The following is a 25,898-nucleotide window of genomic DNA, read 5'->3' as shown; positions in this document are numbered from 1 at the left end:
CTATGTACACACACCACCTGGGGTATGTGTGTGTGTCTGTGTTTAAGAGGGGGAAGAAAGATAAACAAGCCCTCTCCTATTCCTTACGTACTAACAGCCGTGCCAGATGACATTTCAGCCGGCTACTGAAACATGCAGCGCTCAAGACAGCTCCCTTCCCCAAGCTTACTTTCTCTTTGGGGTTCATAGTTAATTGTCAGCACAGTCGCTCGGCACACTGCGTAACCCTCTCTACCTTTCCTGGAAACATTATTTTTTTAATTCTTATAACCTCGTTTACTAGAGATATATTTTTCAGCACGCGCGAAGCGCTAGCCACGAGCCAGAGATCAGCAACCAGGACCACTTCCGCACTCGGCTCGCAGCTAGAAGAGCACGGCTCTGTCACGAGCTGAAACCACGTGCCCTCACCCGGGTTCAAAATAAGCCCTAGAGCCGGCGCATGCGCCCTAGGCCCCGCCCACGCACGGCTGCGGGGTCATTGTTGGGGGCGGTGCTTACGGCGGGCAGGAGACGTAGGAGACGCACGCGCCGCGCCCGGTCCTGGTCCAAGTTCTACGGCTCTGCCTGCGGCCGCTGCGTGTACGTTTCCGTACGGGTGGCCGCGCGGCCCTGGGGTGAGTGTTCTGGCGGCCTGGCTGAATGTCAGGCGGGAGATGTCCGGGGCCCGCTCAGCTTCTCCAGGCGGCCGCAGCCCCGCCGGGACCCCTGGCAGCCGGGATGGAGCCCTTTCGCGCGGGCGGCCAGGAGCGGGCCCTCGGGCTGGGCGCGCGCCTATCGCCCCGGCCCACCTGCGGCCGGAAGTAACGCTGGGGAGCGCTCACCTGGGAGGACCGGGGTGGGGTTGGGGTGTCCGCTCCTCGGGCTCCGCCGAGGGCAGGGCGGGCGGGCGGGCGACCAAGCAGCAACTTTCCGGCTTTGTGTCCTGCCCCCCCGCAGCTTAGGGTCAGCCCGGCCCTGTTTGGTCTCGGATAAAACCGGAGTTGTTATTTGAACGAGACAATTGGGGTAAAAACAAGTCAGGCACTTGATATAGTGAAGTGGGAGTATGTGAAGGAGGATTGAGCAGTCCGCATATAAATGCTGTAGCATAAAGATTTCCGACGGAGCATCTGTCTTCACTGCTGTCACCCTGTTCCAAGCTCCTGTCACTTTTCACCGGTACGGGTCCCAGCATGTCCATGTTGAGCTGTTTCCTCCAATCCATTATCCGTACTGTAGTCCAGCTGATCTTTTACAAACATAAATTGGGTCATGGCATTATCACTCTGAAACTGTTCAGAGTCACTCCATTACACTTGGAGAAAAATCCGAGTTCATGTTTCCCTAGGCTCCGTGTTACCTGGTCCTTGCCCGTGGCTCCATCTTCAAGTACACCCCTTCCCCTTCCCAGTTTTGCGTATCAAAGAGGTCTCCCTGACCTCACACCTACTTCTATAGTATCAGTTAGCCTCCTCTGTTATTTTGTTATAAAGAAGTCTGTACTTTTCTATAGCATTTACCACAGTTACATTTGTGTGTGTGTAATTTATGTATAAATACTTATATATGTTGGAGAAGGAAATGGCAACCTACTTCAGTATTCTTGCCTGGGAAATTCAATGAACAGGGGGCTGGCGGGCTACAGTCCATGGGGGAGCAAAGAGTCAGATATGACTGAACAACTAAGCACACATATATTTATCTATGTAAATACATATATATAATTCTTAAAATATGTGTCATCTGCAAGAGCTTCTGAGTTCTATGCAGATAGAAACTTGTTGACATAGTACATTGTCTGGTGTAATTGACTCAGTAAATATTTACTGAATGTCAGATGATTTATTTCACTTCTGAAATTCCACCTTCTAACCAGAGCTTCCTAGTTTTCATCTCTTATTCCCAGGAGACTTACCCTTTGATCTATTCTCCAAGTGGCTGCTTGAGTCCTTTCTTCCTTCTTTTCTTTCTTTCCCCCTGCCTTTTCCCTCCTTCTTCAGTGCCTTCTGGCTTGTTTGGTTTTATTTTTTTCTACTTTATCCAGCTTGGACCCCCAAGGTCAGTTACTTGAAATACTCAGCATCTTTTTTAAAAAATGTATTTATTTTTAATTGGAGGATAATTGTTTTTACAACCTTGGGTTGACTTCTGCCATGTCTCCTCAGCATCTTTACCCCCAAGCTCCATCTGCATCTCTACTCTGAAGATGCCCAACATTGGCACTTCCCCTGGGACTGCTAGTTCCTGAAGGGGGAAATTGGGATGGTTGGCAGTTCCTGGTTGGGGAGCTAGCCACTGGTAGGCCTTCCACGCCTGTCACTAGTGTTTGATCCTCATCACCTTTTCTGTTCTACGGGTTACTCAGTTTAGATTCTTACTCTCCCCCACCTCCCATCCTAGCTATGTCCCGTGACTCAGGCAATGCCCACATTTCCTACCTTATAGAGTATTTTCACTATGGTCCACCTAAGCTTCTCTCCTCTGCATCTGTACGTTTACGTCCGTCAGGAGTCATCCTCCTGCCAGACTCAGAGAAAGATGTGCTGTGCCCTCTTCACTTCTGTACTTGCTGCTGTGTCATATACCACTTTCTTTGCAGATCATCTCCCTCGTCCCCACTAGCTATTCATCCTATAGTTTTTCTTGGCCAAATTTTCCTTCCCCATCCTTTGATTACTTTATTATTCCAGTGATCTCTCTGCCATAGCCTATCCTTAGCCCTCTGCTTCCTTATCTACTCATTTCTTATCCCACTACAGTCTGATTTTTTTTCCCCTTTGCTTCGCTAAGATTTCTTTTACTAAGATAGCCACTGATCAACTTTCCAAATCCACTGGAACCTTTGTAGTTTCCTCAGAACGTGCCATATTATTTTCCACATTTGATCATTCCCTAACTCCTTACTAGACTTTTTCTCCTAACATCGTTATTTTAACCTTATCTTTGCACCACTGACTTATTACTTAATATTTTGATTGATTAGTATGTTTTTTAAGAACCGAAAAGGAAATCCTTGTATACATACAAATAAGAACAATGAAAAAAATTTCAGCTAGTATCAAGGCTTGGAGCCAGAATCCTGCTCTCTGTTGAAAGCAATAGAGTGCCAATCTGATCCTTTTCCCTGGAAATAATCAGAAGGGCCCCAGATGGAGGAATTTTCTTTCTCTGCTGTTCACTTTTAACCTTTTCAACCTTAGCCTCTTTCTTATCCTCTGAAAGAGTCTCTGATACATGTCAGAGCCCTGGGATCCCTGGGGCTGTTTACTCTGCTGATATTTCCACATCTTGTCCAGATTTTCTCTAGAGCCCAAATTCATATTTCTGCCTGCATTCTGGCTGGGCAGCTTTGGCTGCTTCCCATCTGCTTCCTTTCTGATTCAAATTTTCATGACTGAATTCATCAGTGACTCACTTGTCCAGGCCAGACTTGTTATTTTAGATTCCTCTCTGAGCCTTTCTCAGTGTGAAGTGTTCCATGTTTGAACACCTCATGTGTATCAGATCTTGGGTCACACGTTCAAAACTCAGTTTGTATGTGTTTTTTGAACTCCAGATCCAGTGCACTCTCCCTTCTTCTGTGTCCACCTGACCTCTTGTCTGTGCCTCTTTTATCGACCTGCCCACTGGCACGCTTCTCCAGTAGAGAGTGAGCCCCTCAGGGCAGGGTGACACTAAGTTCCTGGCATATTTGTATCCTAGTGCTTGGCCACTGGCATCATTTTATTTAATGAGGAATGGGTGGAGCTTGTTGGGGAACTTGTGAACATTTCATAGAAATAAAGAGTTTATTCACAGTTAAATAGAAAGATAAGCTGTCACTTTAAAAAAAATCTATTTAAAAGTATTTATTAGATGGAGTTATACAGGCAGTGTAGCAAACACATTTTCATTCAAGGAGTTCCTGACTTCTTGTTGTAAAGTGTGAAAGTTCCCCTTTATTCCTACCTTCTCCTTCTGTTCCCCCCTTCCAATGCTGCAGGTTTAGTGTGTATCTTCATATCATTTTGAATGCATTCCAGACACACAGATGTGGGTGCATATTTTTTCCTAATATAAATGCCTTCATACAACATGGCTTTTCATTTTATTTGGCTTTTATATTGTTACTGTTGAGAATATTTAATGCCGGTTTAAAACTATTAAACATGGTACAATAAATAGCCTACGTATATGTGAATATTTCTCTGGAATAAGTGCCTAGTAACGTGCATTTTAAATCTTGTTAGATATTGCTAAACTGCCTTCCAAAAGAATTTTACTAATTTTTATATTCCCACCAGCATTATGTGAAGGTGGCTGTTTGTTACCTATAGTGGATATTATCAGTCATCATGTTTTTGCCAGCTTGTTGGTGAGAAATTATATCATGCATTGAAATGGAGTTACTTTATAATTAATCTAACTGAGGTTCTGATTTGAGTGGTATTATTATCTCTTTTCAGAGGTTTCTACTTACTGGAATAGTCAACCTAAAAGTTTCTAGTGTTAGATTTGTAGAGAATCTTTCTACAGGTCTCTCTTCTTAAGTCACTAGATCTGTATGTTACAGTTGATCATACAGGTCTAATGTAGGTCATTTGTGCCATAATGCAGTGAAGAGGCTCACTTGGAAAGAAGCAGTAAAATGACTTCACTTGATTTGGAGAAGTCTCTGTGGGCATCACTTGGGCTTTCTCAGCTGGCTACCCCAGGGTTCTTGTTGATGATACTGCATTTCTTTTTCTGTTGTTGTTGGGAATTTTTCTTAATTATTATCAGAACTCAAGAAGATCTATAGTTTGTGCTCTTTTAAGAGAAATAATACTTGGAAACTTGAACTTAATGTAATTGGAGTATTGTTGCTTGGTCTTTTGAGAAATCAATCTAATAAAATTTTTACTAAACTTTATAAATACAATTCTATATAAGTGATGGGGCTTGCTGAAAAATTTTTTCCTTTTAGATAGTCTGAAGAGGATGCCAAATGAAAGAATCCCCTACTCAAGTCAAACTCAGGAGCAAGACTGTTCACAGAGCCAGGATGTCAGTGGCAGTGAAGAGGGGACAGTCAAGCAGGAGAAGCATGGCGACATGGACCTGGGGCAGAGCCTCCCCTCTTGTTCCTCTGCTAATGGACCCTCCACTTCCACCGAAGGGTGTCTCTTGGAACTTCCCAGGAGAGGGCCAGCCCTGCTGCACATTGACAGACATCAGATTCAGGCGGTGGAGCCCAGTGCGCAGGCCCTGGAGCTGCAGGGGTTGGGTGTAGATGTCTACGACCAGGATGTGCTGGAGCAAGGGGTGCTTCAGCAGGTTGACAGTGCCATCCATGAGGCCAACCGCGTGGCCCAGCTTGCTGAGGCGGAGAAGGAGTATCGGTCAGTCCTGGATGACCTCACGTGAGTGTGGACCACCTTCTCTCTGATTTTATTTATGACTGAAAAATTTAGACAATACCTATGGTAGTCCAGAAATTGAGGGGATTTATAGAACCTTTAATCAGAAGATGGAGTCAGTAAGTCCTTGACCTGTGTTTAAACCCCAGCCCTCAGGAGCATTGTAAACAGTAGTTACTCAGTTCAGTTCTTGGCAGCTTGTTTACACATGGTGTCCTGGAGAGAAGTGCTGGTCTGAGTGGCCCAGATCTCGCAAGCTTGTGCACAGAGTGTTTCTCAGGAGAGGTGTTTCTGAAGATCTGAAGTGTCCTGCTCCAGATACCAGGAACATCCCTTGGCCCTCTCCCCCCCATCCTATAATTTCTTTCTGGTTTCCTGTCCCTGAACCGAGGTCTAGTCTTTTGGTACCTTTTCAGATTTGCATTTCTGGAAACAGTGAGAAATACCTCCCTCCTTTTCCTTTCTTCCGTTGTACTTTTGACTCTCTAAGGAAACGTGAAGTTCTGTGGAGGCTCACTTATGCTTTAGAGGAGAAACATACCTGGGCTGTGCTGAGCAGAATGCATTGGTTGTGGAGAGGCTGGACCTGGGTTCAAAGAGAGGGCAGAGGGTTGAGGTGAGCTCACGCTTCATTGCCGGTCTGTCCTCCCACAGCCAGTGTTCTCAGCAGAGTGTGTGGCAAGCAGGAAAGAGAAGGGGAGGACCAGGTGGAGGGATGGTGCAGTGTCAGGTGGGAGCAGCAGGAGGAGGGGGGAGGGAAGAGTATGGAGCTGTTGGCCGCCCCGTGGAGGATGCTGTGGTACTGTCGGCACCTAAAGGGCCTGTTTTCTGCTAACAGTTTTCTGCTGTGCTCTTTGAGCCTCTTGAGCAGAAGGTGTTCTCCAGTTGTTGTAGTCTGACCTTCAGGTGTGAGGACCTTGATGTCCTCACACCTTACACATTCGACCTTGGAAATGTGTCCACTGCTTGCAGAGGTGACAGAGCAGGGTGCTACAGTCGTGAGACTGCCTAATGCTAGATAGAGGGTGACACGTGGTGCCAAGACCACCAGTAAGTTGCATTGATAATATCTTTTCTGCTGAAATCCACAAAGGATACAGACAGCAAATTACACTAGTGTCAGTATTGAATTTGTCTTTTGAAAGTTGGGAGTTGCAATTCTATGTCTATTTTAGGAGCAGTCTATTATAAATTGGCTTTTTCTGTTTGTACTACAAAGTGTAATAATATAGAAATAAGTCTTCTAGTCATGCAAAAGAAAAATACTGTCACAGATGTCTGATTTATATAAGAAAATGTTTAAATATGCTTAGTACTTTTCCAAACTTTGGGAAACTCCCATAATGGGCTTTAAAAACCCATGTTTGGGTTGCTGCTAATGGGGTAATCTGCATATTTGGGGCAAGGGGTATATGGGAAATCTCTGCCTTCTCAGTTTTTCTGTGTACCTAAAACTGCTCTAAAAAATCATCTTAAAGAAAAGTGTATGCATTTTTTCATATAAAAGGACAACACTGCCCATCATTTTTGCATAGTCTCTTGAATAGACACTTAAAATGCTTATAGAATGAATGAATCAGTTTGCAAATGGGAATAAACGGATTAAAATTAGCCAGATTAAAGAAAAACATGAGCTGTCGTCTTAGATTTGTAACAACTCTTCAGGTTCTGTTAGTGGCCAAAAAGAATATGTTAGTCTGGTTTAGTTTCCTTTGTCTTCGTTAATGAGAAGTAAAAGGGACATGTTTTTAGCATTCCTCTTTTCATATTACTCTATAAAAAATGTTACCAGAGTGGGAAATAGACATTTTCTCTTACTTTTCAGATCATGTACGACATCCCTAAGACAGATTGATAAAATTATTGAACAACTTGGCCCTCAAGCTGCCACCAACAAAGATATCAACAGGAAACTAGATTCTGTAAAACGACAGAAGTTTAACAAGGTGACTCTAGAGAACACTTAAGTCTTGCATTTTTGAAAAAAGTCATTATTTAAGCTCATGTAATATTGGGAAATAGGTATTTCTGGAAGGTACTTGTAAGATATGAAGCAAATTTACAGTAGAGAATTAAATTTTATGCATTTAATTTTTTGGCTGTTTCCCTTTAACATTCTCTGTTTAAAGAGTGTTTCTAAAAATACATGCGCACATGTACAGGCACCTTCACAACTGAGAGAAAGTTCCCTGTTCTGACTTTTCGCCTCCTCACTCGCGTGCTTTCATGGGCTCCCTCGCATCACTGCTTTCTTTCCCCAGCTGAGGTTCTGCTTTGGCCCGCCAGCCTCTCACGCTGCCTCATCGCGTGTGGACTCGCCCTCTTGTCCCGCTCAGCTCCTGCTTGCACTGACTGTCTGCACCGTGTTTCCCGTCCACATGGCCCTTGCCCCTCCCATGTGCACGCTCACTCTTCTGAGAGGCTGGCCTTAGGTGTTCAGTTGTCACCCAGCTACACCGACCGGGCCTGCACTTAGGGTTGTTGGACTTAAGGGTAGGGAAATGTCTATTACTTTTGACATTGTTTTTATAAAGTCTGAAACATTTTTTAGAAACATTTTACGTACACTCCATAACAACATATGGCAGGAGGTAGAAATGACTTTAGTTTTAATCACTTTATTGCTGCTGTCCAGAGTGACTAACGGATGGCCTTGTGCTTGCAGTTGGTTCACTGCAGTGAGTAGGGTCCTCATGACGCCTGTTTGGGCTTTACCTTTGGGGGTCCAGTTGGCCTTGGCTCCTCCTTTCGCTTTCCACTCACCGGCTCATGGTCTTCACTTAACTGCATAGCAGCAGCTCACTGGTCATTGCTTACAGTGGAGTGAGCCAGCTGGGGTCTTCCCAAAGCAGACGGGGAAGCATCTGGCCTCTGTGGGAGCGTGTGAATAGTGGGCTTCTGGTGGGTTGGAGTTTCAAAGAGCAGCGAGGACCGATACTTAGACCACTTTAGGTGCTAGTCTAACTTGGTTGTCTACTCCTATCTTTCTTCAGCACTTCTCTGATGTTTAGAGAGAGACTGTTGAGAGACAGGCTGTTTTAAATGAGAATTTGCCGAGGGAAAACCTGCAAGATAAATCACAAGTCATTACAACACGGTGTCCATAATCAGGATGTCCCCTCGCCCCACACTCATTTCTGCTATTTAAACATTCCTGACCTTGGAAAGAACCACCACCTACCACAGGCCTAGTTAACTGGGGAGTCCCTAGGAATGGCCACATAGCTGAGCTCTGGTGATGTAGGAGGAAGACAAAACAAGGGGTTGGGGGGCCCAGGGAGGACAGAGTAAAAGGGTCTGTCAAAGTAGATTTTATTTTTCGAATGTTGTGATTGAGTAATGTACTATAAAGGACAGTCATAAATGTGGTAGATTATCAAGGGGGCTGACTTTTTCAACTGTTTGAACATTTATGTGTTTCTTTGCCATGTAGCCTATTGACCTCACAGCCCTCTGGCTGCTAAGGTCAGCAACAGATGTAGCGATGTAGCCGGTGTGTGATGGGGACACCAAGTGGAGCAGCGCCACCTGCCACGTCAGTGGAGAGTCAGTGCATGTGGAGCTTAGGAGCTTAGCAAGTAGAGAACTGTGCCACCCAGTCAGGAGGGTGGGGACGGGGTGCTGCCTGGGGGAACATGCTACTTCCTGCTAGAAAAGTAGCAGTTATTCAGATAAGTGTCTCTGTAGTAATAGTAATATATGGCCGTTTTGTTTTATTTTTATTTTGCCCTTGATTAAAGTGTTTTAACATTTTATGATGCTGCCTTTTGTATGTAATCACTTCACTGCTGTTTTTTGTATTCAACATTTACCATTTAAGGAACAACAGCTGAAGAAGATCACAGCAAAACAAAAACGACTCCAGGCCATCCTTGGAGGAGCAGAGGTAAAAGTTGAACTAGATCATGCCAGTCTGGAGGAGGAGGATGCAGGTGAGGATCCTGGGGATGGTGTCTCTGTTCTCGAATTGCTGCCTGATGCCTCTGCTCAGTGGAGGGTGTCTCTTCAGTCCCAGCCTGGGTGTTTGGACAAATACATTTATTTGCTTAGTGTCAAAACAGATACAGGACATTTTATTCTCTACACCTATAAAACCTAAAAGTCTAACCCTAATCCTAACCCTAACCTTGGTCTACTAGTCTAACTTGTTTGTATTTTCCTATCTTTCTTTAGCAGCTCTTTGATGTTTAGATAGAGACTGTTCAGAGAGAGAGAAACTGTGAGATGAAACGAATTACAAGGCTTTTGGGGCTTCAGAGAATGAAAGTAAATTTTTAACTCATCCTAATAGAGGCTCCTGGTGCCCATTTAGTATTATGTTTAATAAATTAGAAATCTTAACATTTTGTATAATTAATTTCATAAAGACGCCTAACATCTTGATTGAATTATATTTTGTTGACCCAGTATCATCAGTCAGCATTCATAGAATTGCTTTTAGAAATCTATTTGACAGGCTTTCTAACCATCAATTCTGTTGTTAAGGCATCTTAATTCAGGTTATTTAATTCATGGCCATGATTTTGCTTATCTCACTGCCCTGGATGGGTGTCTTTTGGAAAACCTTTTGGGAAGATACATAAGCTCTGAAACGAAATGTCTTGAGTGTCAGTGTGTGTGTATGTGTGTTTAGAAATTGTTAGCTTTTCAGTTATTTACTAGTTGAAATACAGATTTAAGCCCTTCAAGCAAATATTTTGTGCTGGCTCCGTTCAGTAAGACAAGAGAATTGTGAAGACTCAATTGAGGTGATGGAAAAGAAATATTAGCTGAGCTAGCAGAGTTGTCTTACGGAGTCCATTGGGCCTGTGACCAGTGCTTCCTGCTGCTGAAATGCTGTATTTCTCATAGGTAAAAAACTTTTTCTTGATCTGGCTGCCTAGAACTTGCTGTTATCTTTTGCTTCCTATTATTTGTTTAGTAGAAGTCGGCCCAGGGGTGACTGTTGCTTCCCCCAATCCAAAAGCTCCACTTGGCCTGTCTGTCGCAGCTGCCGCTTCCCTGACTCTCAGGAACCATGTCTCTCTCCTGATTTTCCTTTCAGCCTTCTGACCAGTTCTATTTAGTTGTTTTTGACCAAATTTTCTAGGCTTATCTTAAATAGTAATTACTCTCAGAATTTCTTGCTGAGCCCTCTTTTTATAATACTACGTCTCCCCAAATAATCTTACGCCTTCCCTATGGCTTCTCTAGCTACCTAGGTTCTAGTGTCTTACAAATCTGTACACTTACGGCCTCTCCCTTTTTCTGAACTCCTATTTCTTGTTGTCTCTTTCCACTGGGGCTCTCGCCAACACTTAAGACTCCTGGTCTCTCTTACCACCCTTCCTCTCCATCCTTTCTGGGGTCCCTTCCTTCTCCCTGGTGCTCTGTGCCTGTCTGGGGAGGCAGGAGAGCAGAGTGTCTAGGCTTTACGCCCCCCAGGTATAGACCTTGGCTACATTCTTTAACCTTCCAAGTCTGTCTTGAGATGGGCATAAGCACAGTAGATCTTCATTTCTTTCCTCCCATGCTTTCCTGAGATTTCCTTTCCCCTGTTCTCCACATAATGATCCATTTCTTAATCGTTGTGAGAATTATCTGATTAAAGAATCCTTTCCTGGAATTCGGTGGGATAAACTTCGCAACATTTGGCTTTGCTCCTCTGACCCGGGATGATATGAGGTGCTTGCTATCACCTTTCCTGTTACATTGTACTGGGTAGTGTAGTAATGTAAAAAAAAAAGAAATAAAACCATCACTATTTACAGAATGTGTGATTGGTCATATCCAAAGTCCAAAAGAATCAGTGGACGTTCTATTGGAATTACTATGTGAACTTAGCAGTGTCATTGAACACAAAGTCCGTATAGAAAAATCAGTCATATTTCTACGTATGAGCAAAAGTAAAAAAAATTTAGTAAAGATGGCAATTATAATCAAAATCAAAATACCTGGAAATAACTCTTAGTTTAAAAAAGTAGTTTTCTTTGGTGCTCTCTACATTAAAAACAACAAAATGTCATTGAAAAATGAAGAGAAGACAAATGAGAGAGATACACCATGGTTATAGATGGAAAGATACAATATTGTAATGATGTCAGTCTGTCCTTCTGTAGTTTCAATTCAAGCCCAGTATAAACTTCAGGGAGTTTTCTGAGGGAGAGGGTGTAGGGTAGGAAGAGTAGGCTGAGGTGAGTGACACTAGTAAACTGATTCTAAAATTTATATAAAAAAGCATTGGGTCAAGAATTGCCACAGCGATCTTGAAGAAGAATAAAATATCCAGACCTGTTACTAAGCTATAGTAATTAAGACAGTAGTGCAGCAGTGGCATGAGGGTAGACCAGTACTCCAGTGGGACAGATAGAGGGTCCAGTGAACAGCCCCATCCATATGTGGTCACTTGAGTTTGTGATATATGTCACAGGACCGTGCTGTGGAGAAGAATCATCGTTTCATTAAGTGTGCTGGGTTAATCCACATGAAGATAAAGTGAAGACTGGCCCATTATATAGTGTACTAAAGTAGATTCCAGATGGATTGTAGATCTTCCAACGTGAAGGGTAAAAAAAGCTTTTATAGTATAACATAGTAAACATTTTCATGATCTTGGGGCAAAGATTTAACAAGACACAAAAATGCTCACTGTAAAGGAAAAGATATGATAAATGAACTATATTACAACTAAGGTCTTGTATTTGCTGAAAGATAGCATTTAAGAGAGTGAAAAGGCAAGCTGCTGAAGAATGGGAAAAAATGTTTGCAATGTCTGTGTTAATCCAGGCACTTGAGTCTAGAATGTATTAAGAATTCCTCAGATTTTTTTTTTTCCTTTTAAAGACCACCTGTGAGACAAATTGGTGAAAAATTTGGACATTTTCCTTACAAGAGGCTACCCAAGAGATCAGCAAATCTGTGTAGACGTTCCCTAGTTCATTAGTCAGTTCAGTTCAGTCACTCAGTTGTGTCTGACTCTGTGATCCCATGAATTACAGCACGCCAGGCCTCCCTGTCCATCACCAACTCCTGGAGTTCACTCAAACTCATGTCTATCGAGTCGGTGATGCCATCCAGCCATCTCATCCTCTGTTGTCCCCTTCTCCTCCTGCCCCATCCCTCCCAGCATCAGAGTCTTTTCCAGTGAGTCGGCTCTTCCCATGAGGTGGCCAAAGTATTGCAGTTTCAGCTTTAGCATCAGTCCTTCCAATGAACACTCAGGACTGATCTCCTTTAGGGTGGACTGGTTGGATCTCCTTGCAGTCCAAGGGACTCTCAACAGTTTTCTCCAGCACCACAGTTCAAAAGCATCAATTCTTTGGCGCTCAGGGAAATATAAATTACAGCCACTGAATAGTACTACGGCGCACCTACCAGAATAGCTGAAATGGAAGGGCAAGAATATGGATCAGTTGAAACTCTGAAACACTGTTGATAGAACTTAAAATTGACAGAACCACTTTGGAAATGTTTGGTGTTGTCTACCAAAGCTTAATATATCCAAAGAATTATATACATAGTGTTACCAAAGGATATGTACTGAAATACTCATAGCAACGTTATTCTCAGTAGTCCAAACCTGGAAACTACCCAAATGTCCATTAACAGTAGAAACATTATAGTGGAGTTATATAACAGTTATATAACTGTACTAACAACAGCAATGAGAATCAACAGACTGCAACCAAATTCAACAGCAAGTATGACTCACAGGCATAATTTTGAACAAAAGAAGCCAGACACAAGCACAAACATTTCCAAGTTCAATGCCAGGTCCAGCTTATCTGCAGTGTTAACAGGTCAGTCAGTATCTTGTGGGCTAGAAGCTGGGAGACACCATGAAAGACAGATCTGGGGATCCTAGTAATTTATGCTTCCTGATCTGGGTGCTAGTGTATAGGTATATGGTGGTTTAGTCGCTCAGTCGTGTCCAACTCTTGCAACCCCGTGGACTGAAATCCCTCAGGCTCTTCTGTCCATGGGATTCTCCAGGCAAGAATACTGCAGTGGGTTGCTATTTCCTTCTTCAGGTATGTATGGGTATAGTTTTCTGAAAATTCACTGAGTTGTACACTTAGGATTTCTGCACTTTCTGATGTACATTTTTCTTTAGTGTACATTTAATGAAAAACTGCGCTGGTGTTATAATAGACAATAGATTTTAGATACTATCTCAAACTTACCCTCAGAGTCCCGCAAGAGATAATAGATTTTAGAATATGGTTGCCTTCCCATTAAGCCTTACTTCCCTTGATATTTTGGCTATGGATAAAGTAATTTTGCTAGAGATTGATTTCAGCCAATGAAAGAGGAGTGGTTTCTGGGTGGCTTTCTATTATTATGGCATAACTTCCAAGTTTAGTTCTTCCCTGCAGTCAGTTTACATGTCTCACGTGGTGCCGTCCAGTAGACATAGCTGCCGTAATGGAAATGCTGTCTGTGTTGTTCATCACGGTAGCCTTTAGCCACGTGTGGCTATTGAGCTCTTGAAATGTGGCAAGTACAACTGAAAGAATGAATTCTCAGTGTAAATTTAAATGGCCACGTGGTGACTATCCTGTTGAACGGAGCAGAGCCACCGTTTATGTCTAACCTATTTAGGTGCATGCTGATTCTTTAGATTTCTGTTTTCAGTTCTGCTGTCTCTTGAATTTAAGTCCCCTCAATGCTGGTGTTAGCAGTGGTGTGCAAACTTGGGAGATTGCTTCTTCAAGGACTACTCTTTACTTGATAAGGAAACATGGCAAAATTTCCCTTTCTGTATATTACATATGACTGGGTCTGTCTTTGGATGCCCAGAAAGCATATTTATAATGCAGTATTTTGGGAAAAGTTACTGAGAAGTTACCTTTTTGAATAGGAGTATAGTAAATTTCACTCTGTTCTTCATATATAATATAGTACATCAGTGATTTTTTTTTTTTTTTTTTGTATCTGTGTGTTGAGTAGCACACGTGTCTGTTGTTCTCCTGGAAAGTGTTGTGTTAGTACCCGATGCGTTGTCATCTGTTTTTCAGAAGCGGAGCCTTCCTGCCTTGGCAGCATGCTCATGCCCGCTCAGGAGACCGCTTGGGAAGAGCTTGTCCGCACTGGTCAGATGACACCTTTTGGTACCAAGATCCCTCAGAAGCAGGAGAAAAAGCCCAGAAAACTAATGCTCAACGAAGCATCAGGCTTTGAAAAGTATTTGGCAGATCAAGCGAAACTGTCCTTTGAAAGAAAGAAGCAAGCTTGTAATAAAAGAGCAACTAAAAAAGCTCCGGCCTCGGCCTCTTCTGAGCTGAGCTCGACACCCAGTGAAAACAAACCAGATGAGAGAGGCAAAGTTGTATCGAAAACAGATAAACGCCTGAAAAAAAAAATCAAGAAACTCCAAAAGAGGGCTCTTCAGCTCCAGGGGCAGGTGGGATCGCTAAAGGGAAAGAAACCCTGGGATTGTGATGTGAGACCAAAGGCAGAGGGGGACTCTGAGGGTGAGGAGTCTGAGTACTTGCCCACGGAGGAAGAGCTGGAGGAAGCAGTGGGTGCCGACCTGCCCGGGGAAGGCACTGACTGGGAGCAGAGGCTGGTGCTCAGTCGCCGGAAACGGCAGAAGAAAGTCACTGTGCAGGAGATTGATGATGACTTTTTTCCAAGTTCTGGGGAAGAAGCTGAAGCCATGGGAGGAGGTCGGAAAGTAGTGAGATGCCGAGACGATGGAGATGAAGATTATTATAAGCAACGATTAAGGTCAGTCCACAGGGGCCGTGTTTTATTGTAGGTGGCAGGTTTATTAATAAATAAGAGTTCTGGTCCAGCTTCATGTGTTAGACCACTATTCATCCAAAGATTGGACTTCCTGCAGCCTTAGCCCAATAGAACCATCAGTTCAGTTCAGTTCAGTCGCTTAGTTGTGTCCGACTGTTTGCAACCTCATGGACTGTAGCCCACCAGGCTCCTCTGTGCATGGGATTCTCCAGGCAAGAATACTGGAGTGGGTTGCCATGCCCTCCTCCAGGGGATCTTCCCAACCCAGGGATCGAATCTGTGTCTCTTATGTCTCCTGCACTGGCAGGTGGGTTCTTTGTCACTAGCACCCCCAGGAAGCCCAGAGAGCTGAAGTTTTAGCTTTAGTGTATGAAAGAATAAGATTGCTTTCCTAAATCCCTCCTTCCTTGTCTTAAAAAAGTAGTTGTTTAAAGAATTTAAACCTTCCAGTGCCAGAAATGGGTTTTGAATGTCCAGGATACCCTTCCCGCTGTCTTTTTTTTTGTGTTTGCTAGAGACTAACTTCGGAGAAGGCTATGGCAAGCCACTCCAGTACTCTTGCCTAGAAAATCCCATGGATGGAGGAGCCTGGTAGCCTGCAGTCCATGGGGTCGCTAAGGGTCGGACATGACTGAGCGACTTCGCTTTCACTTTTCACTTTCCACTTTCACACATTGGAGAAGGAAATGGCAACCCACTCCAGTGTTCTTGCCTGGAGAATCCCAGGGACAGGGGAGCCTGGTGGGCTTCCGTCTATGGGGTCACACAGAGTCGGACACGACTGAAGTGACTTAGCAGCAGAGACTAACTTTGACTTCTTATTTCCATGATTTTATCAGTATCTGGTGTAAGTAAGATAAAAGGAAGGTGAACACGTTCATTTGTGGAGTCAGCATTGCCTGTTGCCACACATTTTCTGTGAACCAAGAAAACCAGTATGTACACTGCGTCTCATGGAACACTATGCTGTGTGACTCAAGTCTCAGCCCTTAGCTTGCTAAGAGCACTGAGAAACTCAGGGGGATGTGAGAATCTGCTTAACAGATTACTTTTTTTTTTTTCAGATTACTTTTTAAATATTTGCTCCCAGGATATTTTTTTCCCAATCCTCAACAGTGTTTTCTTTTTTCTCAGTGTAGGGAGATCTGCTGCTGCTGCTGCTGCTAAGTCGCCTAGTTTATTTTAATTTTGTAGCTTCCCGTTAACCTTCGAGAATGAAAATTGACCTGATATTCTTTTCTTCTTGTTTAGAACTGCTGACGTTCTCCATCCATATTGCCACATATGTTCCCTACCTAACCTTTTAGAAGTAGATGGAGCATACTTCTTTTCATAAATGATTTCAGTACCTGAAACCTAGATCCAGGTCTTTAAGAGAGCCCTTACACTCAACACTGCAGTAATACCTTATGTGGCAAGACAGGGTTGAGGAGTGGCTTAATATTTGTCATTTCTTATTGCAGCTTTAAAGTTACTTTGCACATTCCATATTTGTAAAGTTGTTTGAGGGGTATTGCTCAATACTCCTGGACAGTGAGAGGCATATTTTTTCCTTGACTACTGTTCAGTTCAGACTGTAGAGAATAAAAGTGTTAATCTCACCATATTGATTGTAAGTGGAATGAGTATTCTTGCCATTAAATTGAGTCAATAGTAAATGTATTTTAAGTATATCAGTATTTTGATCAAGAGCAGTTTGTTTTGATTGGATTTTAAATATGGGTTTAAATTCATGGCAATAAGTTTTTCTTAATAATATTAAGATTGTAAAACTGTTACATCCAAAGCCATATCAGAAGTCAGTTTTTGCTCAAGTTACAGTAGAATCTCAAATGAGTTTCAGAAATATCAATAATTCTAATTGCCACCAAAATACTATAGCTCTTAAAATTTTATAGCTATAGTTATTAAGGCAGATAATTGTTAAACTGCAGATATCCACATTAAAATGTTTATATTGCATCTCCCTTGGTACTCTTTGGATTGGGGGATGTTAAAAGAAACTAAAATGCTCAGGATTGAGAAGCATATTAAGGATATTTAAAAACCTCCAGTCACTCTATATTTTGTTATTTCTTGTTCTTGATCTTTGTAGACAGATTGAAATTGTAATGGTAACCCCTTGAGTGAAGAAAAAGATTAGGATTTCTGATCTTATTAATAGCATGGTTTGATGATTGATGATCAGAATAAAGCCCCATATAGTTTACAAGGGGCTTCCCTGGTGTCTTAGTGGTAAAGGATCTTCAGGAAATGCAGGTTCCATCGTTGGGTTGGGAAGATCCCCTGGAGAGGAAAATGGCAACCTACTCCAGTATTCTTGCCAGGAGAACCCCGTGGACAGAGAATTCTGTAGTCTGTGGGGACTGCAAAGAGTAGGACATGACTTAGCAACTGAACAACAACAACAACTAGCTTACAACATGGAAAATGAGCTTTTCCTAATGGTTAGAGTTTAGGAATATATATCCAGGGGAGGTACCTTTTGAACTTAAATATGTGTTGAATTATACGTATTTATGTAACAAGGCTTAAATTATAGTCATGCTAATTACAGTGTTGTTTTGAACTCTTAGAAGTAAAAGTGGATGCTTCCTAGACATCTTACCCGCTTAGTTCTCTCAACTTGAGAGTCTTTTGTGTTTCATTAGCCCTAGGTTAGTCCTAACTAGGTATCTTTGATTTTAGTTGATGTTCAGCAGGAATACCCTGTCAGACCTTTTCTACAGCTTAACATTTTCTGGACCTGGGTAATAGCACTTACAATCCTGCTTTCTCTGACTTAGCCCAAGATTTCAGGTCAGTCTTGGAGGTTTTAACCATCTTTTACACTGTGTATTTTGCCTTTTCCACCTTTTTATCCTGCTTTCTTCTCTGTCCTGTTGCATTTGCAGGCTGTCCCCTCAGTGGTGTTCCCTGATTTTCATAGCCTCTGGTATGTACCGTGATGAATGGGCCACTTCTTGGAAGCAATTATTCTGTTGGTTCTTACGCATGTCAGTGCTAACGGATCTTACAAAGCATCCATGATTTTTTAATTTTGTGGTACTCAAGTTTCCATTAGCGTATGGCTCTCAGTTGTGAAGTCTTCTGTAAAATCCATTGCTTTAGTATCTGGGATCTCCTGGGGCCAAGTACTTAATAGAAATAAGACACATTCGGTGTTGGGTGATATGTGTCCCAGGTTGAGTCCAGAGTGGCCTGGAAGACCACACATTTCATACACGCACCTTTCCCTGCCAGATGATCAGTCCTGGTTCCTTCAGTGTAGTTGGTTCATTTCCCAGTTGAGATATGAGGTCAACTCCATTGCTTCATCTTTATTCTCACTGCATGAATGCCCGACTCCATTCTAAGACTCCATTCCTGCAAGGAATCTGCAGTCTTTTAGGGAACAAGGGCACACGTGGGACCTAGCAGAGTAAAGAGTGTAATGAAATCAGATGGAGGTACTTTAGGGAAGATTTTGTGGAGGAGCTTGGTCCCAGCACTGGGCCTGGTCTGTGGAGTGGTTCAGATATGTTGATATGGACCTGAGGATGCAGGTTAAAACGCTTGCCACATTTACCCTCAAACTTCAGTGAATCATTGAAAAGGAAAGTACTTGTTTTACTTTTGGGGGCACATTATTTCTGCAGGGAAAGTCCCTCATTCCACTTTGATCCTATGCATATATATCTGTCACATGTTATAATTATAGCAGGGTGTACACTTTATCTTGGCCTTTTCAAGTTTATCAACTTGCCCATGATCTCACTGGTTAAGAGCTGGGGTTTGAAGCCAGGACATGGAGTTGGGTGAAATGGGCAATATCTATATATGGCCACACGGTGGTGCCAAGAATCAGGACATAGCCACCCCTGCCTCCCTGGAACCAAACCCCAAACCCAAGTCAGTCGAATGAAGATTTGGGGAGGTTGCTGGGATGTCTAGAAAGCTTGACAGATCTGATGTGGATGGGAATAGAGTTTTCCTCATGGTGTGGTGTAACCTGAATCTGTAGTCATGGTGCCCATTGATAAAACTGGTTTCTGATACATTTTTAATCTTTAAGGTTTTTCTTTCATCACATTTTAAACTTTATTTTAGTGTGAATAGCTTGGAGTTAAAAAGTCAGATGACTCCATTCATTGTGTAAATCTTAGAGAATGTCTGAAGCCTCCACATGACTAAATTGTCTGGGAAAATGGTGTTCTCCTCACCCTTCCCTTGAGCACTGTGGCTTCTGTGGCAGGGGTGAGTTGGACCCTGGTTTGGAGGGTTTGGCTGTATACAAGCCTAGTTCTAGAAGGGGAGGGCTGTTGTTATTTTCAGATGCGAAGAGGAGTCAAGTCCAGGAGGATAAATGTTGAAAAAAGTCTCTTGGATTTGAAATTTGGAGGCCTGAGCAAGGGAAGCATCCATGAGGGAGGGGAGCAGGTTGTATGAGAACTAAGATAACTGACCTTAGTGAATGCTTGCCACTTGGCAGTGCTTCAGTCTCTGTGGGTCCAGTGGTTTAGTCCTCATGGCCCGCTGGGAGAGAGGATCCTGAGCCAAGTAGCAACAAGTGAGAAGTCTGGGGTTGGGGTGGAGCTGAAGGTGGTTTGGGTCAGGAGGGAGTGGTCTGGGGTTGGGTTGGAGCTGAGGGTTGTTTGGGTCAGGAGGGAGTGGTCTGTCAGCGTGGACTGGTGCTGTGGACCCAGAAGAGCATGCCCTCAGTGATCAGTTTCTCCCATGGCTTGATGAGGACAACCTCACGCTTCTGCAGGTCCCAGCCCTGGGTTGAAATGGTGCTAAAGGCTGTGCCTCCCACATTCCCAGCTGCTCTGTCTCCATTTTATTGTCTTCACAGAGCCTCTTCCTCTTGTCTAGAGCCAATCCCCTTGCATTGTGATTGTCCCATGTTTATCCTTCAATTAGATTTTTGTTTGCACTGCATGCGCTCAAATTCAGGTCACAGTTAGGCAAAGGCCAGATTACATTGTAGAGCCTGATTTGCTAGTGCCTTAAAAACAAAGCAGGCAAACAAACAAACCCCCAAATCATTTGATCTCTAAAAATCTGAATTTGGCTAAAATTTAATCTAGATTTGACCCAGAAACTATAATTATTGACGGTTCTTGTTATCAGTTTCTGGGAGTTAATTGCTTTCTTAAGAAATAAACTTATATTCTTTTTTTTTTTCTTTTTCTTTTCTTGTAGTAATCTGTATTTTAAAGAGAGAAGAAAAAGTTGACTCCCTTAAGGAGGTTTCATAGAGAGCATCTTGGCTTTTTTTAAACGATGAAGCTAAGACACAAATGAAGACTAATTCTGCTTCGTGCTCTGCACACACCTCTCATCCGCAGCTCCAGTGCATAATTGTCTGCATCAGTCTTAATTTACTCTGTGAGATCTGGACTCCTAACTGAGGGTATTTCATCTGCTCAGATGTGCCAATTAAGTCCACCCAGATAGACCATAAAAAGGCAGATAAGAAAAGTAAAACACCGAGTATCTCAATTTAGCAAATTAGACTAATCTGTGAGGGATTCTTAGCTGTCTGAAATAGAAAACCTATTGCACCACAGAAATGCAAACTATATTAAATACCCAGCTTGGTGCCTTGAATATATTTTTAAAAATCAAATTGTACTCACTGTGCTTCTGTTGTAGAATTTCTTTCATGGATATTGCAATAAGTGGAGAATGATCCTGATATTGGAATTTCACCCTATATTAGGAATGATTTAACTGTATGGTATGTGACTTTCCCCTCACAATCACTACAGATCTTAGTGGCCCTTGCAACTGAAAACAGAGCGATAAGGTCAGTTGTAAATTTCAAGCAGCAAAGTATGTGACTTCCTTGGAAATTTTGGAGAGGGCATATTCATTTTATTAATTTATGATCTCAGCCTCCTAGTATTTGACAGTTCCCATAAGAGGTATAGTTTGCTTTTTCTGTAGGTTAGTATAGGCATTTGAGTATAGGCAATACAGATTGAAGGTTTGTGACACCTTGCCTTAAGCAAGTCTATCATTGCCATTTTTCCAGTAGCATTTGCTCACTTCATATCTTTGCTCACGGTATCTCAGACTTTCATTATTGTATTTGTTGTGGTGATCTATGATCAGTGATCTTTGATGTTACTATTGCAAACAGGTTGACTCTCTAAAGGCTCAGATGATGCCTTTAACTTACCATTTTTTAATTAGGGTATGTACATTGATTTTTTAGATATAATGCTATTGCACACTTACTGGACTACAGTATAATGTAAACATAACTTTTATATGTACTGGGAAACCACGGAATTCATGTGGCTTGCTTTATTGCAATATTTGCTTTGTTGTGGTCTGGAACCGAACCTGTGATATCTCCAAGGTGTGCCTGTGTATTGATTTGTCTGGTATTAAGTATATTATGTGTTTTTTCTTGAAGAGATCTCTTGTCTTTCCCATTCTGTTATTTTCCTTTATTTCTTTGCATTGATCACTGAGGAAGGCTTTCTTATCTTTCCTTGCCATTCTTTGAAACTCTGCATTCAAATACGTATAGCTTTCCTTTTCTCCTTTGCCTTTAGCGTCTTTTCTTTTCTCAGCTATTTGTAAGACCTCCTCAGACAACCATTTTGCGTTTTTGCGTTTCTTTTACTTGGGGATAGTCTTGATCACTGCCTCCTGTACAGTGTCACAGACCTCCATCCAGAGTTCTTCAGGCATGGACTAGACATCTATTCAAGAAAATTAGAGATACCAAGGGAACATTTCATGCAAAGATGGGCACAATGAAGGACAGAAATGGTATGGACGTAGCAGACACAGAAGATATTAAGAAGAGGTGACAAGAATACACAGAAGAACTATACAAAAAAAGATCTTCATGACCCAGATAACCACGATGATGTGATCACTCACCTAGAGCCAGACATCCTGGAATGCGAAGTCAAGTCGGCCTTAGGAAGCATCACTATGAACAAAGCTAGTGGACATGATGGAATTCCAGTTGAGCTATTTCAGATCCTAAAAGCTGGTGCTGTAAAAGTGCTGCATTCAATATGCCAGCAAATTTGGAAAACTCAGCAGTGGCCACAGGACTGGAAAAGGTCAGTTTGCATTCTGATCCCAAGGAAAGGCAATGCCAAAGAATGTTCAAACTGTCTGCAGGTCAAGAAGCAACAGTTAGAACTGGACATGGAACAACAGACTGGTTCCAAATTGGGAAAGGAATATGTCAAGGCTGTATATTGTCACCCTGTTTATTTAACTTATATGCAGAGTACATCATGAGGAACGCAGGGCTGGAAGAAGCACAAGCTGGAATCAAGATTGCCAGGAGAAACATCACTAACCTCAGATATGCAGATGACACCACGCTTATGGCAGAAAGTGAAGAAGAACTGAAGAGCCTCTTGATGAAAGTGAAAGAGGAGAGTGAAGGAGTTTGCTTAAAGTTCAGCATTCAGAAAACAAAGATCATGGCATCTGGTCCCATCACTTCATGGGAAATAGATGGGGAAACGATGGAAACAGGGAGAGACTTTAATTTTTTGGGCTCCAGAATCACTGCAAATGGTGACTGCAGCCATGAAATTAAAAGACGCTTGCTCTTTGGAAGAAAAACTATGACCAACCTAGGCAGCGTATTAGAAAGCAGAGACATTATTTTGCCAACAAAGGTCCGTCTAGTAAAGGCTAGTAGTCATGTATGGATGTGAGAGTTGGATTATCAAGAAAGCTGAGCACTGAAGAATTGGTGCTTTTGAACTGTGGTGTTGGAGAAGACTCTTGAGGGTCCCTTGGACTGCAAGGAGATCCATCCAGTCCATCCTAAAGGAAATCAGTCATGAATATTCATTGGAAGGACTGATGCTAAAGCAGAAACTCCAATACTTTGGCCACCTGATGTGAAGAACTGACTCATTTGAAACGATCCTGATGCTGGGAAAGATTGAAGGGAGGAGGAGAAGGGGACAACAGAGGATGAGATGGTTGGATGGCATCACCAATTCGATGGACATGAGTTTGAGTAGGCTCCGGGAGTAGTTGGTAGACAGGGGATCCTGGCGTGCTGCAGTCCAGGGGGTCGCAAAGAGTTGGACACGACTGAATGACTTAACTGAACTGATATGTTTTTTCAGCCCAGATTATCTATAATCAGAAGAACCGTTAAGTTGATTTCACTGTTACTTGGATAAGTTAGCAGGTATCCAGTGAAGAGTGAGTTTTGACCCACCCTGCACAGCAGCACGGTGTGGAGGGAATCGTGTTATTGTACACAAACAATGGCCATCTTTCCTCTCCTTAGACTTTCACACTGATGTTTCTTGAGACAAATTTGAAGTGACGTTTTAGAGTTTAGTTTGCTCTTGTAGAAGTGTTTTCATTGTATAGCATTTAGAGAGCTGATTATTGACCTTTTTGGCTGGTGCTATGAGAAAAACGGTGATTTTTTTTTTTTTTGCAAGTTATGTAACAGGAGCACAGACTCCAGGTTAGAACCTTTACATTGGTGATCTTGAGCAGGCTGCTTTACCTGTCCCTGCCTACCTTTCTTTAATTAAGAAAAAGAGATTAAGATAGTATTTGTCTCATAGAGTTGTAAGGATTAAATTGTTTAATACATGTAAATACTTAAAGCAGTACCCAGCATGCTTAATCAGTTACTCTTAATTGTTATTATTAGGGTGTTTTCTTTCTCTAAATTTAAACAATATATTATGTATTAAAACATAATATGTATGTATGTATAATTTCAAAACATAGCTTGTCCACCGCTAGGGGGGCATTTTGGTTGCTGTTTAGTCGCTAAGTTGTGTCCAACTCTTTGCGACCTAATGGACTGTAGCACACCAGGCTTCCCTGTCCTTCATTATCTCCCAGAGCTTGCTCAAACTCATGTCCTTTGAATTGGTGATGCCATCCAACCATCTTATCCTCTGTCGGCCCCTTCTCCTCATGCCCTTGATCTTTTCCAGCATCAGGGTCTTTTCCAGAGTTGTCTCTTCACATCATGTGGCCAAAGTATTGGGGCTTCAGCTTCAGCCCTTCCAGTGAATGTTCAAGGTTGGATTTCTTTTAGGATACATGGCATAGTGGGTGCAAGTCACAGGCCATGGAATCAGAATGCCTAAGTCTTACCGAGTAGCTGTGAGGTCTGTGTATCTCCACATCTGTAAATGACAGTACCTTCTTCAAGGGTGATGTTAGGATTACAAAAGGTAATATATCTGAGACATTTGGCAGATATCAGACACTCAACAAAAATTAGCTAGTCTTGTTATTTGTATGTCCATTAGATAAAACATTTTCTAGTAAGATTTCATCAGGCCAGTAAGAGGGTCTATGAGAATCATGAGGAAGAGCTTATATAAATATCAATATGTATGAAGAGATAACGTTTTTCCAGGGTAAAAAGCGCTTTTAACAATTGTATTTAATATGCATTGCCAACTCATACTGCATATGCTGTTATAAACTTAGTTTTGTTCAGTGTTAGGCTTTTCTTATCTTTCATATATTTCTTATTAATATGATTATGTCCACTTAGTGATAAAATATTTATATAAGTATATTATTAACAGTTGGGGAGAAATAAAAAATTATTTCTTCTTTGAACACACTAGGGGGCACTAGACATCTGCCCAGGGGCATTCTTCTAACCAGTAGCCTACTCATTGGTTCTGAGTGTGGATGGGTCAAGATTACACTGGTTCTTTACAGTTTTCTCTGTTCAGAGGTCAGTGTTCCAGATCCTTCTCTTGTGCCTTGTAAGGGTTGGTTTTCTACATTTTCGCTGTTCAGAGTGACCATGATAATCTTGATCTTGGTGACAGTACAGGCACAGTAGCGTGATGACCTTCTAGACTTGTACACTTATCTCCTGCCCACCCTAGATTGTAGTTCCACAGTGTCCTGACATTTCTTACTATTCACATTTAACCTACAGTTAATTCAGATTTCTCAGTTTTGCTTTTTTGTGTAATCTGTCAGTAATTGTGATGTAGTATCTGACATGTTCAGTTCAGTTCAGTTCAGTTCAGTCGCTCAGTCGTGTCCGACTCTCCGCGACCCCATGAATCACAGCACGCCAGGCCTCCCTGTCCATCACCAACTCCCGGAGTACACTCAAACTCATGTCCACAGAGTCGGTGATGCCATCCAGCCATCTCATTCTCCGTCGTCCCCTTCTCCTCCCGCCCCCAACCTTTCCCAGCATCAGAGTCTTTTCCAGTGAGTCAACTCGTCGCATGAGGTGGCCAAAGTATTGCAGTTTCAGCTTTAGCATCAGTCCCTCCAATGAACATCCAGGATTGATCTCCTTCTGACATGTATGCAGTATTAAAAATAGTTTCCAAAACATATTACTTCATTTAGTCCTATAGGAACCTGTTATTTGGCTCATTTTGTGTTCGAGGAGACAAATGCAGTGTTGTCAAATGATATTTCTGAAGTTCAGACCTCCCCTTACTAGTTGCAGACCTGTAATGTAGCTCTCTGCCTACATCCAGTTTCCCCCTCTCAGTGGGTAGCTTACATTTGTGTTTTTTGCTGGTTCTGCTCTGGTAGCTGCCACTGGAGTTTGAGGGACTGGAGGAGTTAGAAAACCTCCCAGTGAGTAACAAACTCACCTCATTTTGTTGGGTTGCAGCTGTGACTATTACATGTATGGATTAAAGAAAAGATGAAAGTGGGAACGCTAGAAGCATTATTTCCTTTCTGGTAATGTAAATATAGATTAGGGCTACGTAAACTTCTTTTTTCCTCTGCTAAGAGCTGAATCCTTTCATAAAAAGTTGAATCTTTTGCCCAGCCTTTCCCACCTGGTCCTTGGGAGCCTTGGACCCA

General features: G+C 42.4%; 1 protein-coding gene across 6 annotated transcripts in view; it reads left to right on the top strand.

Moving 5' to 3' along the window:
- Positions 1–497: 497 nt before the first annotated feature.
- ERCC6 (ERCC excision repair 6, chromatin remodeling factor) overlaps positions 498–25,898 on the top strand; it is a 74,553-nt gene continuing 49,152 nt past the window's right edge. For 5 of the 6 annotated variants that reach the window (XM_088842096.1, XM_088842093.1, XM_055425251.2 and 2 more), the window contains exons 1-5: positions 498–617; positions 4,928–5,363; positions 7,186–7,306; positions 9,181–9,292; positions 14,357–15,068. In XM_088842096.1, coding sequence (XP_088698222.1) covers positions 4,942–5,363; positions 7,186–7,306; positions 9,181–9,292; positions 14,357–15,068 — 1,367 coding nt within the window. In that variant the 5' untranslated portion in view covers positions 498–617; positions 4,928–4,941. The remainder of the gene's footprint in view (positions 618–4,927; positions 5,364–7,185; positions 7,307–9,180; positions 9,293–14,356; positions 15,069–25,898) is intronic. The other variant, XM_055425250.2, reaches the window with a different exon arrangement.

Source organism: Moschus berezovskii, chromosome 12 (genome assembly GCF_049115385.1).
Source record: "Moschus berezovskii isolate FMDL1 chromosome 12, NW_MosBer_1.0, whole genome shotgun sequence".
Taxonomy (NCBI): Eukaryota; Metazoa; Chordata; class Mammalia; order Artiodactyla; family Moschidae; genus Moschus; species Moschus berezovskii.
This window is presented reverse-complemented; position numbering and strand designations above follow the sequence as displayed.